The 17,058-nt window shown below is 52.8% G+C and overlaps 8 protein-coding genes across 8 annotated transcripts; 4 read left to right on the top strand and 4 right to left on the bottom strand.

Annotated features, from left to right (window-relative positions):
* Positions 1-212: 212 nt before the first annotated feature.
* Positions 213-708, bottom strand: IAQ61_002561 (uncharacterized protein; the record flags this gene model as incomplete). Its single annotated transcript, XM_066095589.1, has 2 exons — positions 213-554; positions 595-708. Coding segments are annotated over 2 exons (456 nt in total), but the record flags the coding sequence as incomplete, so codon positions are not given.
* Positions 709-3,306: 2,598 nt separating this feature from the next.
* RPS28 (40S ribosomal protein eS28) lies at positions 3,307-3,690 on the top strand (the record flags this gene model as incomplete). The annotated part of the gene is made up of 3 exons (XM_003834417.1): positions 3,307-3,367; positions 3,489-3,572; positions 3,629-3,690. 3 exons carry the CDS (start codon positions 3,307-3,309, stop codon positions 3,688-3,690), a joined length of 207 nt encoding a protein of 68 aa, XP_003834465.1.
* Positions 3,691-4,071: 381 nt separating this feature from the next.
* Positions 4,072-5,379, bottom strand: IAQ61_002559 (uncharacterized protein; the record flags this gene model as incomplete). Its single annotated transcript, XM_003834416.1, has 1 exon — positions 4,072-5,379. One exon carries the CDS (start codon positions 5,377-5,379, stop codon positions 4,072-4,074), a length of 1,308 nt encoding a protein of 435 aa, XP_003834464.1.
* Positions 5,380-6,257: 878 nt separating this feature from the next.
* IAQ61_002558 (uncharacterized protein) lies at positions 6,258-10,217 on the bottom strand. Its single transcript, XM_066095588.1, has 2 exons — positions 9,857-10,217; positions 6,258-9,678 (listed from the first exon to the last, which is right to left on the bottom strand). The coding sequence occupies exons 1-2, from the start codon at positions 10,140-10,142 to the stop codon at positions 7,175-7,177; spliced, it is 2,790 nt and encodes a 929-aa protein (XP_065954424.1). The 5' UTR covers positions 10,143-10,217; the 3' UTR covers positions 6,258-7,174.
* A 750-nt stretch (positions 10,218-10,967) lies between these two features.
* On the top strand, positions 10,968-12,257 carry IAQ61_002557 (uncharacterized protein; the record flags this gene model as incomplete). Its single annotated transcript, XM_003834413.2, has 1 exon — positions 10,968-12,257. One exon carries the CDS (start codon positions 10,968-10,970, stop codon positions 12,255-12,257), a length of 1,290 nt encoding a protein of 429 aa, XP_003834461.2.
* Positions 12,258-12,748: 491 nt separating this feature from the next.
* On the bottom strand, positions 12,749-13,729 carry GLD2 (Glycerol 2-dehydrogenase (NADP(+)); the record flags this gene model as incomplete). The annotated part of the gene is made up of 1 exon (XM_003834411.2): positions 12,749-13,729. One exon carries the CDS (start codon positions 13,727-13,729, stop codon positions 12,749-12,751), a length of 981 nt encoding a protein of 326 aa, XP_003834459.2.
* A 214-nt stretch (positions 13,730-13,943) lies between these two features.
* On the top strand, positions 13,944-14,357 carry IAQ61_002555 (uncharacterized protein; the record flags this gene model as incomplete). Its single annotated transcript, XM_066095587.1, has 1 exon — positions 13,944-14,357. The coding sequence occupies one exon, from the start codon at positions 13,944-13,946 to the stop codon at positions 14,355-14,357; it is 414 nt and encodes a 137-aa protein (XP_065954423.1).
* Positions 14,358-15,286: 929 nt separating this feature from the next.
* Positions 15,287-16,786, top strand: IAQ61_002554 (uncharacterized protein; the record flags this gene model as incomplete). The annotated part of the gene is made up of 1 exon (XM_003834410.2): positions 15,287-16,786. One exon carries the CDS (start codon positions 15,287-15,289, stop codon positions 16,784-16,786), a length of 1,500 nt encoding a protein of 499 aa, XP_003834458.2.
* Between the last annotated feature and the right edge of the window lie 272 nt (positions 16,787-17,058).

The raw sequence follows: 17,058 nt of genomic DNA, 5'->3' as shown, positions 1-17,058 counted from the left end.
CATCAGCCACTCTCGGATTACGTGCCACAACACCAGATCGACGACCCCATCCTAGCACGATATTCCCCACATGTGGTACAACATGCGCCAACTGTCAAACATGTGCTCGGCCGGGTCACTTTTCGCGGGATTGTCGCGGCTGTAAAAGAGCACGGTCGATAGCCCATGTGGTACAACATGGTTCCCCATCTAGCTCGCCGCAGGATGCCGTCCTATGTGGTGAACCTTCCAACGTGCCACACGTTTGAGTTTGCTACGCCTGCCACACTGCGCACAGGATATGTACTTCCGTTCGCGCTCGACTGAGCATACACTCGCGGTTTCCCGTATGTGTACGACCTGCCCGGCTGGGGGATGCGTGCTGTATCGGGGTATCGGGTGCAAGGGGAAGCAGTGTGTCCGTTACGGAAGGCTACAGTTGGCCACGTACATTCTGGTCCTGCGTACGAGAAGGACAGACGTAAGACTGACAGCGGGTTGGCGTTCCGGACTGTCTCAGGCGTGCTTGTAACCGACCTACGGCTCAACGCTACTGGGTCTCGTTGACTCAGCCTCTTGCATCTTACCGGTATTGCTATATTGGCATGTTCTCACACACAGATGAGGTCGCTCCGCACGCATATTCTGCGGATTCAGGATGAAAGTGGCGAAGTCGAGACGTCGGCATGGGAAATCCAGGCCCCCCCCACCCAAAAAAACCCCGAATCTCTGGCAACATGAGCCAAGGTGCATGATCTCAATGAGTACGGTGGAAACCCCCCACACACAAACAGCGCCCTTGCCTCATCTGCAAACACTCAAAGTTTGGTACACGCGCAAAAAGAAAGAGTTCAGGCCGTCTATGCGACCAAACACCCCTTCCCAACCCTTGCGTACAACGACTTGTCACATTCGCGAGAACCGGTGCGGCAACACGTGCGCTCCCGGAACCGTTGTTCTCGTTGCTTCCGCCACGCATGCTAGTACGTTGCCGACTGAGACTTGCCTATCTTGCGGCTAAGGGCTGTGATCTGAGTGTGTAGCGGGCGTATGCAAGGGAGTGGGATCGGCTGGAGTGAGTTGGTCCCGGTAACGGGAACATTTGTGTGTGTATTAGATAGCAGTGCAGGTTCAACAGGCCCGTGGCACAGCGGCTTGTACAATCGCTACCATTTTCCTTCTTTCTCCTTGGGAAAGCGCGGATAGTTCCCGAGGTGTATGCTGGGCTAGATTCCCGGGCTTAGCTGATATGGACAGGACACCCGAGTACAAGTTCGGCGACTGCGATGTCGTCGTCGTTGTGCTTTCCGCTGGAGACTCTACTCTCTGTCTGTGTTGACGCCCGACATGGCATTGTTACATGCTCCATGTCGAGTTCTAGAAGTCGGGCGTTGGAATTGACGTCTCTTACACACGTATTCGTACATTTGTGCTAACGTCCTCATTCCAACATCCAGACATCCACGCTTCTTCCCATACACTCACTCACTCTCCCCCATCCAACCCCTCGTACAAACCCCAATCCCTCATACTCCAACTCCACCCATCGCACGCACACACCCGCACAACCCATACGCACATTCCTTCGACATACATACATGATCTAAGAATCACGTCCGAATACAAAAATCCCTTGTGCGACAATCTCCCCCCAGCCCTTTTCGAACCCTCGTACACAAAGCGAAACACAGCAGTAGTCCTGCATTGCATCGGAGATTTAATCAGACTTGGTGGGTGCGCGTGGTGTAAGGTTTTGTCGGGCTAGGCTTTGGGCGCCGGTTTGGATGGCGGGTTGGATGGTTGGTTGGTGCTGTGTGGCGTGATGTTGAATATGTGAGAAGGTTTAGTGTGTAGCTGTGGGGACTTGGATGTATTTGTGTTGTAATTAAGCTAAGGTAAAGGGGTAGGTTAGGTAGGTTTGTGCTTGTTCATGGGTTAACACTATTTGTCGTTAGTTTAAGAGCTGCGGTTGTGATTAATGTTGTATATGTCCTTTTTGCCTTAGAGTTTTGTTATATTATATTGTATTTATTAAATATATCTTGCGTAATTAGTTCTCTCCCTGTTGTTACTACTCTAAATCTTTATTGTAGCTTAATAAAAAGAAGTTGCAAAAAAGCACTACCCTAATCTAGGATATATATATACAAATATATATATATATTTATACCCAAGCAAAAACAAAAAAAGCACATTCCATTTATTGGGAATGCGACCAAAACTCGCAATACCAACTGCAGTTTTTGCAAGGCAAAGCAGGGTTTTCGGTTGGTTTCGAACGGGCGACCAGGCGAAGGACGGTCTGGAAGTTCTCTCACTCCTACAGATATCGTAACAGATGAGTAGCTCTTGACCTCTCGACCAACTGCTGGTTGCGCGCTTGATGGAGGTATTGGTAATTCCAGAGTATATATGCGTGAGGTAAATGGTTTTGGGAGGTGTGCGGTGGGGATGTGAGGCTGCGTGATGGCGGGCGGCGCGCTGGGGAGAGCGTTTGCAGGCGGGGTGCTTTTGAAAGTGGAAGGCACGCCAGGCAACAGCTATTTGATATCGTGAACTCTGTACTGGATGTGATGGGGTTCTATCAAAGTGCCGCGTGCAAATGGTTTAAGATGTAGAAGTGTGATGCGACAACGGAATACTGCTATAGAATGGACGAAAGTTCACATATCTGGCACATGTTGATGTATAAAGGATATAGAAGAAGCAAAATAAGAAGTCAATTAGAATAATTGGGTTAAGAAAAGAAAATGATCAGATATTCGTTGTCAATAATGTGATGAGCCTTGAGTTTGAGCGCCGGTGACTGCGACTTATGAAATTCATATGTATGAAGACAACGTAGAAAATAGCAGGCTAAAAGGGTACGAGAAATGTGAGTTTATGAGAGATATTGCGAATTATAAGAGATTCCTTGATATGAATACTGTGCCCTCAGCCCAGAGGGGTACGTTGCAAAGGTTGTCTGCGCACGTCAGAGCGTGTCCTGCGAGCCTCAATTGGTGCTTCAGAATATTAAAGAACGTTTGATGTTGAGCACAATCTTAAGCGGGAAGATATAAAGAGTAGAAGAAAGTAGTTTGAAGAAGTAGAAAAGAGTGCCCCGGCTCAGTTGAGACAATTCCGATGTCGTTGAGGAATCAATCACGTGATGTAAGCGGTGAGCGGCAGCACAACGGAGAACATCCCTGCACATTTCGCTTAACGAATTTCCGCCGCCCACACCACACGCTCAACCGACAGTGACCTCTTCGACTTTCGACGCCCACCACCAGCCAAATCCGCACTCTGAACGACCGACTCACCTCTATCCTATAATCGCTCACCATGGATACCGCTAAGGCCCCCGTTAAGCTCGTCAAGGTCACTCGTGTCCTTGGCCGAACCGGTACGCGACTTTGCTCATTGCAATACAATATCTGTGGCGTGGGTGCGGTGGCAGGGAGGAAGCTGCAGCGCTCAGACGCAGAGAAGAATATAGAAGAAATCGGAGACTGACGGTATCATAGGCTCCCGTGGTGGTGTCACCCAGTGCCGTGTCGAATTCATGGACGACCAGACCCGATCCATCATCCGCAACGTCAAGGGCCCAGGTATGCTTTTACCTCGTCAAATTCGCATCAAATTATCCCATACTAATCACATGCAGTCCGCGAGAACGACATTCTCTGCCTACTCGAGTCCGAGCGCGAGGCCAGGCGTCTGCGATAAGCGCACATCGACACGGGCAGCGGCATTTCATTTCGTTTCGGAGTTCTTTGCGAAAGCTATGGGCATCTATACGGACTTCATGAGGATGAGTGGATGATGGCGCAGTGCTACTGGAGCGCTGTCGACGATGCAGCAATGGCGATGGCGGACGAGTGGGCGAGACACTATCACGGCAAGGAAAAAGTCTGGGTTCTCCCACATGAATCAAAATCATCCAACACTTCACCATGACAACGTTCGGATCGAGACTATTGCGATTGGATCATGTGATGGTTCGACCGAAGCGTATTGTGGAGAGCTGACATCCAGACGACTGACATGTCGATTAGAGTTATGCCTCTACAATCGTACTAATGGTATTCGCATCTAGGTGTTCACGGTCTATTCTTCGTCTTCTTCACCGAACCCCAAAAGCGCCCGTTGTAACCTCACATTTGTCACAACCCCGTCTGCCTCCCATGTCGCCTTACACTCATTCATCTCCTCAAACCTGACCCAGATATCCCACAGCAAAGCTCGCGCCAGTATACGACTTTGAAACAAAATGAATTTGGCTTCCACCAATTGCTCCCCGCTCCCCTCCATCTCTTGCGTTTTCTCAAGCCCAGCAAGTGCAAGTCTCGGTTTCCTCTTATCCTCCGCACCTGTACCACTTCGCTCACCCTCATCCCCATCCGCACAAAATTCATCCCAAGCCACCACTCCATCTCTAATCCGTGTATGCCCTGGCCCCGCAGCAGCAAAGACCTCGTACCACTCTCCCCTCACCCCCACCACCGCTCTCACATACGCCACCCAATGCAACTTGAACCCCAAATTGCGATACCCGCCTGCAATCACCTTGTTCCCGTGTCGTCTGACGACCAGGATTAACCCGGCTTTACTCCGCTCAATTTCTCGTCGGTATGCGAATTCCTCGGTACGCGGGTCGAGGAAGGCGGTTATGCAGGCGGGGCTAGTGTGCGAGAGGATTGTTGCTATGGCGGTGGGGAGGCGTGGTTTTGCGTCTATGAGGTGGGTAGTGGTGGTGTTGGCTGGAGAAGAGGAAGTAAAATATGCAGCGAGGTCGAGCACATGCATACATTGTGCTGACGCGGTAGCGAGACCAGAGCCTGTGAAGTATTTCGACCCATGCAGGAAATATGTCTGCATCACGTCGTCGTGTACGTCGCCGGTGGGGTTGGCGTAGTATGTATTTGTTAGTTTTTCCTGGGAGTCTTTGCTTGCTTTGTTGGCGTCTTCTTTTTCTTCTTCTTTTCTTCCTTTGTCTTTGTCTTTTACTTTTCTGCTGTTCTCGCTGTTGAAACTGTATACACTATTCTTCCCACTATCCTGCCGTTCGTTCCGTCTTCCCGCCTTCAGTGTCGCCCATGCATCGCGTACCGTGCTACCTAGTTTCACCAATGCAGACGTCGAAGATTTAGTTGCGGTGGTGGAGGAACTGGTGCTGGGACCCGGGTAGAAGGGTGTACGGTAGGATTCTGTGAATGTGCATGTTGTGCTTGCTGCTGAGATTGCAGAAGCCCATTCTGCTTCTGTGGGGTCCCAGATACTACGATGTTGGTGGCATGTTGGCCGTGGCGAGTCTTGTCTTTGTTGGTTTTTGGCGGGTGAATTGCGTGCATGAGGAGAGGAGGAAAAGTGCTGCTGGTCCTGGATACTGTCCACAGCGAACGTAGGAACCGTCATGACAGATCCAAGTGAATAGTACCGAAAAACTCTTCGTAATCGCAATATTTTCCCCTCTTTTCTTAACTCTGAACTATACTCCTACTGTAGTAAAACCCATACACCAGTCGAGGAAGGATCAAGATCCCCCCCTCTCCCTTTTTTTCACAGACATCCCATGGCCCGTTTGCTCTGTGCTTTGCGCACCTATTTGCTGCATGGGCGTTTGCGTCCGCGTCACTTACTGTAGCGTAGTTTGTGCGTGGGGGGGATGGGCTTGCGCTTTCGCGAGTGTGATTGTGGGGATGGCCATGGAAATGGAGATGGAGAGAAGGATATATGGGTTGGGATGGTAATTGTGAGGTTTGTTCTGCATTGTCTTTACTTGCTTCATCTTTTTTCTCTCCATGTCTGGATTCTGGAATTAGATTCATCATGCTATATATACTCATCTCACGTCGCATGTCTTTTGTTCTCGCACGACTAATACTTTCCTTATCCTCCTTCCTTCTTCCTATACCCTCTCCTCCCCCTCCAGTACTTCTTCCGCGCCACTAACATGCGTCAGCCATTGACAAGAAGAATGGCACAGACGCTGGATGCTGCGTTAATGGGTGGCATGGGGGCGAGGGGAGGGAATGATAATGGGAGAAGTAGAGAAGGATTACATGTGAATATGTCATGGGTGTAATGGATAGGCTGGATATATAGCATATGGCATATACCGCACAAGCCTATATACCGCACAAGTGTACACTACACCTGAGTACCTCACACCCCCACATATCCTCTATACGCTTCGCATCCATCCATGCACCCCACAAACCAAAAGCATCATCCCCAGTCTCGCGCACTTCAAATACGGGCATGGAGAGGAGGCGATGCCCTTGGGTGTCGCGAAGGAAGGAAGTAAAAATATAGGTATCTCAATGGAAGCGGTGATGGGACAGATGTAAGATTTGCAGGGAGAGGGTTTTGAGGCTGGGTGGTGTTTTGGGTGAAGAGATGGAGTGAAAGTCTTGCATCGACATGCGTGGTGACCAAGCGTGTTGACAGGTTCTTCATCACCAGTCGCTATCAAGTTGGACAACCAAGATTTACTGATAATCATCCGTACGAAGCCCTGAAAAAAAGACCGTCCAACAGTCACGTCAAAAACAAAGTCGAGCGAAAAGAAACAAAGAGATCAAGTGAGAGCGAGCATATTCAATGAAGATAGCATTTGCGCATCCATAAAGAAGCCAGCCAAGCCAGCCAGCCAGTGATCCATGAACCAACCGCCCAACCCTCATCAGCCATTCATGAATACCGTCATCGATTGCATCCCACGCCGCCCGTAATGTCCGTAACCGAATGACCCTGGAAATCCTTAATTCCCCCCTTTGGAAGCCGCGAATGACATGAAACACAAAACCCCAGAGTAACAAAGAGTCTTTTTGAGTTTAGCCCTCCCCCTGCCGCCTCCCTTGCAGATGGAAAACGCCGATTCGCAACTCATGCGTCTGAGCACCTAACCAAAATTGACACACGAGTGAGAGGATGCAAGAGGAGAGAGAAAGATGTATAAAGAGAAACAGATACGGAGAAAGGATGGGGATAAGGGGATGAAAAGGAGATTGTCATAATACAAAGTTGACTGAGGCCTGTCCAAGAATCATGCTTTTTCATGGCCGTCAGTCGGGCCCAGGAATGCAAAAGGAAGAGAAAGATAAACGCAATCACGTCTGTCTTGTGCATCGGACTTGGCCCTCAATTCCTCCACCTTTTGCCATATTGGGCTCTTCATGGATGTTCGTAGCACCAAGGAAGATGATTCCTAGTGCTGTCCATAATTGCCACCCCAGCCACCGCGGTTGTAGCTTCCGCCACCGTACTGTCCTCCAAAGCCGCCATAGTTGCCGTAGGCGCTCTGTTGCTGGTGGCTTCCAGAGTTTTGGTGGCCGAGTCCGCCTAGACCACCATACTGATTATTACCGCCGAGGTGACCAGGGTAGCCGCCGAAGCCTTGCTGCTGCGTGTGCTGAGGACCCTGTCCGCTTTGTCCAGGAGTGTTTTGCGTAGCAGACCCAGGACGGCCGGGCTGAGCTCCGAGGGCAGACGGGCTAGGCCCACCGTTCTTAGATTCGCCAAAGGGTTTCAGTGATTCATCTCCAAGACCTTGCTGACCACCTTGTTGCTGACCATAGGAGCTTTGATGTCCAAAGGCCTGGGGACGACTGAATGAGTCGGGAAGACTACCAAATCCACCTGCAGCAGCTGTCGCACCAGGGGTCTGTACTGTGCCAGAGGCCGAGCGGTTGTAATCACTGAAACCACCACCTACACCGGTGGAGCGTTCATGAAGAGACGAGGCACCGAAGCCGCCAGCGTTGGCAGGAGAGGCCGAGTGCTGGTCAAAGGAAGCCTGAGGGGACATTCCATAGTGGTGGGGCTGTCCATACATGCCCTTTCCGAAGGATCCATAGCCTCCTCCTTGACCATAACCACCGAATTGGTTCATGTAGTTAGTATAGTATGGGCTGCCGTAGTATGGGTGATTGTATGGGTAACCACCAGCGTGCTGTCCCTGTTGGCCATGCTGCATGTGCTGAGCTTGCGATCCAGGGCCTTGCTGGGCTGTAGGATTGGGCGTGTTGTGCCCGCTGTTCTGAGCGTCATTATAACGGCTCTGAGACTGTTGCTGACCCTGAGAGTAAGCCGAGTCGTTGGGACCGGAGGCAAAAGCGCTTCCAGTGCGCTGTTGGGCTGCACCAGCTTCTTGCTGGCTCTGTGCAATGGGTTGACCATAGCTTCCGTAGTATTGTTGATATTGCGAGCGTTGCTCGGCTGTGAGGTAGTGGGAGCCGTAGCTATCAGGACCAGATGATAGAGCACCGGGCTGGGAGGAGGCCTGGCTCTGCTGACCGGGGTAATCGTACTGATTTGAGTGCGAATGGGTCGAGTGGGGTATCTGCTGACCAAATGGATCATAAGGCTTCTGAGGAGGTGCAGATGCTTCGGATTGGATGCCAGTCTGACCATAGCGTCCGAACTGACTGTATTGCTGGGTGGACTGTGAGCCTTGGTTTTGCATGGCATGAGAAGTAAGTGGATTGGAGGGCGATTGGTGGGAGCTCTGCTGTTGCTGCGAGGGATTGGGCAAGCCAGGGGCCGGCTTGGGGGTCGGAATGGCATCTTGCTGCTGAGCTTCTGCCTGAGGAGGCGCTTGACGGGATACAGGCGGAAGAGATGCGCGAGGCTGCGCGACAGGCGAGTGCTGTGGTGGCTGGGTCCTGGTCTCAGCCTCCTCGCGTTCCTCGTCGACATCCAGATCGGCTGGTTCACCCAGACCGAGGCTACCGAACTGGACTGCAGCTCTGTCTACAGCGTGGTTCCCCGGCATGACAACGGCCTCCTGCTGTTCCAGGATCCTCCTCTGGAAGCTTGCACTGCGATGTGGCGTTCCAGCGGTCGCCTTCAAAGCTGTGGTCTGGAATCCGCCAATGCCTGGACGGCCAATAGGTACCTGGTTGGATCCATTCAAAGGTGTGGCAACGGCGCTGCCAATGTCTCTGGAGCTGGCCACTGTGCTGAATGCGGTCTCGGTGGGTGGTGGGTGGGACTCATCGGGCAGATGTTCGACATTCTCTTCGGTCAAGCGGTCCCTTGAAGGAGTCAGGGAGACATCGGGCGTGGCAGCCTCCTCGCTCTTGTCCGGCGTCAGCTTCGAAGTGTCCTCGACTGCCATGGGCGGGTCTTCGACGACATGGTCTGCAATAGGGGGAATAGGTAATTCCTCAGCGTGTACAGCGGGCTCGTGAGCAACTTGGTGGGCGGGGGGTTCATCGGGGGCGGGAGTGGGTTCTTCCTGGGCTGGCGCAGGCTTTGCGGCCGGCTTGGGCACCGCTGGGGCAGGTTTGGGCGCAGCGAACATGCTGGCCCACGTCTTCTTTGCAGCCGACACGATGGGCTCTACCACGGGCTTTACGGCGTCGGGCGCAGCCGCGGTAATGGCGTCTGGCACAGCCTCTTCCTTCTCTTCGGTAGCGTGGGGCGTGTCCCATGCGGTCGACTCTGTCGTGGGCACGGAGCCTCCAGCAGCGCGCGAGGCAGATGCAGTCGAAGGAGCGCCGCCACGCCCGCCACGAAGTCCGCCTCGGCCTCGCTCCGTACCGCGGCCTCGTCCACCGCGGCCACTGTCCCCTCCACGGCGGGGTGCGTCGCTGCGTCCACCAAGCACGCCCGAGAGCCTGTCTGTGGGGGGTGCATTCTCCTTGGTCGCTTTGGAGCGAGACCGATCCTTTGCTTTCTTTGGCACTTCGGAGAATTGAGAGACGGCGCCTGTGTGATTGGGTCAGCGCAATTCACGTGTGAGTGAGAATTGAAAGCGAATTGGGCATTGTGGCCGTCGCGACACTTTTGATGCCAATCCACGTCACACACGGACTGAGAGTGGGGGACTACTGGGGGCACTGGAGGCACTTGGGGCGGTGGGGACATAGGGGACTATGGCACTCACCCTCGCTGATTCTCTCAATGGTGGTCTGCAGGTCGCCATCAGCCTCTTCGAGCGCGAGCACCAGCTCGGCGTCACTCCAGTCAGGAAATAGCTCCTTCAGTGTAGACAACTGTGACTGGTAGCGCTTCTTCATCTCACCCAGCTCGCCGTGGTCTGCAGATGTATCAATGGATGATGACGCGCCGTCGCCATTTGCCTTTCGTGGGCCTCGCGAGCCATAACTGCTTCTGCCACCGCGGGGCGCAGAGCTCCTGCCTCGCGCAGGCCGAGATTGTACTTCAGACATGTAATCTGTGTGGGGGGGTTTGTGTGCAAGCCGAGGGGGGCCTGTGGTGTTGGGACTTGTTTGGGTGTGTTTGTGGGCGTTGGGGGGGAGGAGGGAGGGGGACGACGTGCGTGGGTGATGATGTAGGAGAGGGAGCACGTTAAAGTTGGGGAAAGCTAGAAGGACAAGCGATCACGATGGCTTGGGGGCTTGGCGCTTTTTTGTAGTCGCCCACCACGGCGTCACCTGAAGGCAGACAGGCAACAGTCGCGTTGGCCAGTGCTTGGTTGCGTGTGTTTCACTATTACTATTGTAAATGTATTGTGGAGGTGTGCTATTGTACTCTCGATATTGTACTCTAGGGGCGCCAATGCACGCAAGGACTCTGACACTTTCTTGTCACGGCAACAAGGCAAGGCCAGTTTCTACATACCGTACATAGTGCTACTGCGGTGTCACGTGCCCATATGAGATGCGGACAGCCACCAGCCACAGCCACAGCCACAAAACACTAGCCACTAGCCACTAGACACGAAGTCACCAGCCACAAATCAAAGAGCGACGCAAACATTCAGATATTGAACCCACATACCTAGATACCTGTATAGACAGAAGAAGAAAAACAATCACGGCGATTGGTTCTTTATATAATCGTATTTCTGTATGTAGGCACCGTAGTCGACCGATCCAGAGACCACCTAGGAGCGCTACCAGGTAGTATGGCGATCATGAGAGATGGCTTGGCACGTGGCCTTCGCCCATCATCGTCATCACTCACCACTCCACCTGCACCATCATACAGTATACTCCACCCCCTCCCCCTGACTGCAGAACAACAAAACACCAATGCAGTCTACCACCACCACCAGTCGCCGCCTCTTGAGCCGCCTGTCCTCGAGGATCCACCCGCCGCTACCACTGTCACCCCGCGAGAGCCAGCAGCTACTCAACTTGCTCACCACTTCCTTTCGCGCCCACCTGGACCGCGAGCACCCTCTCCCTATCCCCGAAGACAATCCTCGCAAAACAGCAAAGCCCGCTACAAATGGAGCCGCTTCTCCCATGCTCGCTGCCTCATCCTATGCCACTGCGACTCGACACATCGACTCCATCCTCACAAGTCCTCTGTTTGCTGTGAAGCCGCGCCGGCGGGGCTCCGAGTCAGCTGCAGTCGACGTCATCAAGGATCCCATGGCCTGGTTCGTCAATGAGATTGCAGCTGGTTCTGCCACTCTGCCCAAGGCTGCCTTGTGCCTAGAAATGCTGCAATCGTCGACGGCCAACTTCTCTCAGATACCAACCCTTGACAAATCACCAGCGGCCATCTTTTCGGAATGGCTTCGGAATAGTGGTCTGGACATGTCGAGACAGTTTGTAGAAATGTCAATGTCTCCGTCAATAACCAGAGCCTCGCTCTTCTTACATCGTCTGGTCACACTACTTGTGGCCGAGGGCGAGACTGCAGATACATGGCGCTGGTTCATACGATCATCTGACCAACGGATCAAGGAAACCGGACTCGATGCCAGGAGCATTACCACATTCAGGAAACACGTACTTTCGGAAATGGTATCTAGCCAAGCAAACGCAAATGTAACCAAAGGCATCGCTACCTTCATACAAGCTTGCAGATTCTTAGAGAATGTGGATATAGGTGCATCATCTGCCCTGCTCAATTCTGCAGGAGGTCGCCTTGTCCAGCTCATTACCTCGAATACAACGGAAAGCCTGAACCCTGATCTCTACCAACAACTTTTAAGGTCCACGCACCGTTGGATTGGAGCATCATTTAATCCAGTAGTGGAAGCGATGCTCTGGCTTCACCACCCTACTGAGCCTACTGCCCTCCCTGGTCTGGGCTACGTAAAGGAACCTGCAATAACCAAGATGGTCTCCAACCTTTCACGGCCTCGAAGGCAATTTGTCGTACGACTTTGCTTGGGCATCGCACGCCTATCTATACAAGATGAGCGATACGCAGATGCACAATTTGCTATGCAGTTCACCAAAGACTACTTTCCTGAAATCGTGCTCGCAGAGGTACAAGCCTCGAAACAAAGAGAGGAAACCTCTGCGCAGAGAGAACGCCGAGAACAGGCGAATCTGGAGATGCTAGATGGCCTGGCCTTGACTTGATATCTGTATACTATTATTGCGGAGATCAACACACGACAATCATGACGTAATAATGTAGCCGATTCGCTGGTCGAGCGGACTTGACATTCGAGTCAACATCAGAGGCAGCGGTGTAGATGTGGCCTGTAAATAGAGTCAGTGGGGAGGCCTGTAAATAGATTCCGATGGAAAGGGAAAAGGCATAAGCAGAGTAGTGAGGGAACAGAAGTCGAGAGCAATGATACCCGAAGCCTGTAGTAGGGCAACAGGCGTACGAAGATCGGTACCGAAGTACATACTATATATTACACTTACTAGGTCACGAACAGCGATGACGATGTGGCATTGGGGACTCCGGTAGTCAGTGTCCAAGTCTAAGTTGAACATTTTTATGAATGATGAATGAATTCTTGCTCATATGAGCCATCTCTACAAGCCTTGACATGGCCTTTGGTATCGCTAAACGTCAGAAACTTGCATCTACTTTTTTCCTCTCAAACAGCGCTGTCCAGCTACGCCTTGAGCTCGCCGTTGGACTCTTCCGGCCAGACATCATATCCAAACGTATCCTTCATATTGACAAAGCGCGTGTGCCGGCCCCTCGCCACCTCCTCGACAGCCTCAAAGTCCTCTTTGCTCAGCTCCGGAATCTGGAAATTACTCTCGATACGCCGGGGCGTCGAGCTCTTGGGCAACACCACGTAGCCCCTCTGCAACCCCCAGGCCAACAAGACCTGTGCGAGATCGTAACCGCTGCGGCGCGCGACCTCGTTCAGCTTCTCATTCGTCCGCACCTTCTCGCCCGTGCTCGGGATCTGGTTCTGGCTTCCCAGCGGCGAGTAGGCGGCTGGGAGGATGCCGTGGTCCTGGCAGTATTTCACGAGTTCGGTGTTGGGCAGGAAGGGGTGGATTTCAATCTGGTTAAGCATGGGCTTGACTTCTGCAAAGCGCAGCAGCTTCTCCAGACCCTCAATCGTCCAGTTGGAGACGCCAATCGCCCTGGCCTTGCCGGACTTGTAAATCTTCTCCATGGCTCGCCATGTCGGCTCCGGGTTCTCCGTCAGCTCTTTCTTGATGATGTATTTCCCATCTGCATCCAGCTTGGGCATATAGTTTTCATCCTTTTCCGCGGCAATGGGCCAGTGCACCAGGAAGAGGTCGATGTAGTCGAGCTGGAGCTTCTTCAAGCTGCTGTCAAAGCTCCACTGCACCTCCTCGGGCTCGTGCAGGTGGTTCCAGACTTTGGTGCAGATGAAGAGGTCGCTGCGAGAGACGCTGGGTGTCTTGGCTAAGAAGTCACGCACCGCGTCGCCGACTTCGTGCTCATTTTGATAGAACCAGGCGCAGTCGAGGTGGCGGTAGCCGGTTTGCAGGGCGTGGGTGACAGCGGCGTAAGTTTCGCCCTGGGCGCCTTCATTGGCGAAGGTGCCGAAGCCGACGGCGGGGATGGTGACGCCGTTGTAGAGGGTGAAGGTTTTGGTGTTGGCGGGCATGGTGGGGTGTTGAGTGAGGAAGAACTTGAGATTTGATGTATGAAGTTTGAGGATGTGTAGCTATTGTGTAAAGCGATGAGGTGTGCTAAGAAAAAAATTGCAGACAACCGAGTTCCTGCTCAAGCTGCTTGGTTTGATTGTGGTGTATGGAAATTGGCTATGTGGAAATTGTCTTGCAGCTGTTGTTCGACTATCTTCTTACATTTAATCGAAAATGCACCGCCGGAGCCGGGCCTCAAAAATCTCTTCATGCTCTTTTCCCCTCCATTCCACCACCACCACCACCACCACCAACATCATCATCATCATCATCATCATTATCACAACGAACAGCAGGGAAAAGCGCCGAAGTCAGCCCTTTGGATCATCGCTCCTGGACCCTTCTCGTACTCCAGAGTACAGCGACCCTGCCCCATCGCTGCAGAAAAATCCACAAAATCCCCATCCAACAGTTTCAGTCTTTCAATGGCTGCTGTGTTTTCACGTCCCGTCGACGGACTATGACGTAGCCTGTGGATCCGTGATCTCCACTGCGCCGGGCCGACCGACGAAGGTTTGCAGAGCCGCACAAGACAAGCCAGCCGCCGACCTCGTGCAAAAAAACTGGAAAGCCGTGAGAAAAATGTAAACTAGTGCGGCTCTGCTAACGGACATCTAACCTTGGAATGGTTCAGCGACTGGATTGCCAATCTTACTCTACAACGGATTAGCCGGAAAGTCGGCGAACTGTACTAACAAAGGTCACCTAGGCACTTGAATGGCCTGGCTGCGACGTCACTGTCTGTCGTATTTTGGTAGAGGTATCCATCCATCTTGTCTCGCGTTACTACCTGGCCCTGACTTGCAGATTATGGCACCAGGTCGACAGCTATAGTACTGTGCTATACCGATAGTAATCTCGCTTCTCGTTATCGACTTGTACTCTACCACGTACTCCAATCAATCGCTTCAAAGTCTTCTCCTCCCAAAGGCGGTCTGCATCGGCTACCCTGCCGGCCGCGCTCGAATTGGTGTACTGAGCTGAGCATGAACATCCTCAATAGGATCGGCGGAACGCTAAGTCAGCATCTGCCCACGTCCCTTTGTATCTGTGGCGAGTGACAGCTCCCACGTTGAAGTCAAGCCCCAGTTTTCTGGAAAACCTGCACAATGACGGTATCCAGTTTCGGTTCTCTGGTGTGCCAGAATTCTCCACTGCTGCTGCTGCTGTCCGCCTGGTCCGAGTAAGTAATGATGTCGCAATGTGGGTACAGAGGTACTTGTTGGAATTCACAAAGTGGAATCTTCGGTTTCGTTCGGGCGGAGAAGGGCCGTCCTTGAAGGATTCTACCAGAGTGTTGGGGACAGGTGTCTGTGATAACATCTGGGGTGAGTGGAGGACTGGATCATATATAGCGTCTGCCCCAGGACCCTGAAAGAAGCACCACATCAGCAACCTCTCTAACGCATACTACATCGCATCGTAAGCTTCTGCGAAGCTTCACACCACTTACTTTCTTGTTCTTGATACCCCCATTTTGAAAGAGACCCATCCTCTCCTACTACCAGCACTCCACCATGTCTGCTTTTGACGATAAGGAGCTTGCCGACAGTGTCGGTGCCTCTACCCAACAAACACAGACTCGCGATGTGAACACTGGTGCCAGCAACAGCATGAACGTTGGCTCACCCTCTTTGGCTATCCCTGGTGATGCTCATGAGGATGGTACCGCTCACTCGATCGAAGTCCCAGCAACGAGGAGCTCCATCGCAGACACTTCGAGCTACATGCACAACCTCTCCATGTCACCCTCCATGAAGGAAAGGCGTGGATCGAGGAACTCCTTTGGAACCTCATTGCCCATTCCCCGCTCAAAGAGGCAATCTCGCCTGTCATCGGTCCACTACCCTGGCGGTGCTGCTCAGCGCCCTGGAATGCCCCCAGTCCAGCCATCCCGTGACATTATTGCTGCTCAGCTCCAGGATCTCGCTGGCGAGAAGGTCCGCGCAGCAAAGGACATGGCCTTTGTCTTCGACATTGACGGTGTGCTCGTCCATGGTGACCGCCTCATCCCTGAAGGCAAGCGCGTGCTCGAGATTCTCAACGGAGACAATGAGCTCGGCATCAAGATTCCCCACATCTTCCTCACCAACGGTTCCGGTAAGCCTGAACAAGCCCGTGTCGAGCAGCTGTCCAAGATCTTGCACAACCCCATCTCGACTGAGCAATTCATTCAATCACACACCCCCATGCGTGCACTCGCAGAATACTACAAGACTGTCCTTGTTGTCGGAGGTGAAGGCTACAAGTGCCGCGAGGTAGCCGAACTATATGGCTTCCAAGATATCGTTGTTCCCAACGACATCATTGCCTGGGACCCAACCATCGCCCCCTACCGCGTCTTCACCGAGGAAGAGCGCAAGACCTCGCGTCCCCGCGACTTTTCCAAGACCAACATTGACGCCATCATGGTCTTCTCCGACTCGCGCGACTACGCCACCGACATGCAAATCATCATGGACCTTCTCCGCTCTGAGAACGGACGGCTGGGCACAATGGCCAAGGACCCCGTCTCTCAACGCATCCCCATCTACTTCTCCCAAGGCGACATGCTCTGCCCCACCGAACATCCCTTCCCCCGCATGTCCCAAGGTGCCTTCCGCATCGGCCTCGAAGCCATGTACAAATCCCTCACCGGCGTCGAACTCGAGCGTGTCGTCTACGGCAAGCCCGAACTCGCAACCTACAAGTACGCCGACGAGGTGCTCACTTCGTGGATGGAGACGATTCACAACGACGACAAGCTCCCGTCCAACGTCTACATGATTGGCGACAACCCAGCCTCGGACATCATCGGTGGCAACATGTATGGCTGGAATACCTGCCTTGTGCGCACCGGTGTCTTCCAGGGTGGTGATAATGATGAGGAGAATCCGGCGAGCTTTGGGGTGTTTAAGAATGTGCTCGAGGCGGTTACGGCGGCGATGAAGAAGGAATTGGGGCACGAGTTCAAGTTTGAGTTCAACGAGGCTATCAACCCTAGTACCCACGGAGAGGGCGTTTCGGCGATTGAGTAGAGTGCTACTCTTTTGTGAAGAGGGAGATGTGACGCCGAGGTGGAAGCTGAAAAGTGGTTGTTTGGTTGATGTGCATTTCCAAGGCGTTTTCCTCTGTTCTTTTTTTTCTTTCCTTTTTCTGTCATCCTCTTCTACGGACTAGGAACAAGCACACGTGCTACGCAACCAACCCAGGTCGAAGTCTGGAACGTACTCCCTGGTATCTACCTCTATAGACGATACGAATTTCAATTTTCTCCCTATCAATTCTCATGCATAGCCAATGTACGCCA

This window comes from Plenodomus lingam (assembly GCF_022343315.1).
Source record: "Plenodomus lingam strain CAN1 chromosome Unknown contig_14, whole genome shotgun sequence".
In the NCBI taxonomy this organism is placed as follows: Eukaryota; Fungi; Ascomycota; class Dothideomycetes; order Pleosporales; family Leptosphaeriaceae; genus Plenodomus; species Plenodomus lingam.
Note: the sequence above shows the minus strand (reverse complement) of the source record. Positions and strands in the feature narration are given on the sequence as shown.

Coding starts and splice junctions, on each gene's coding strand:
- IAQ61_002558 (XM_066095588.1), bottom strand. CDS start 10,142: ATGTCTGAAGTACAATCTCGGCCTGCGCGAGGCAGGAGCTCTGCGCCC. Junction 9,679..9,856: donor CATTGAGAGAATCAGCGAGG/GTGAGTGCCATA, acceptor CCAATCACACAG/GCGCCGTCTCTCAATTCTCC.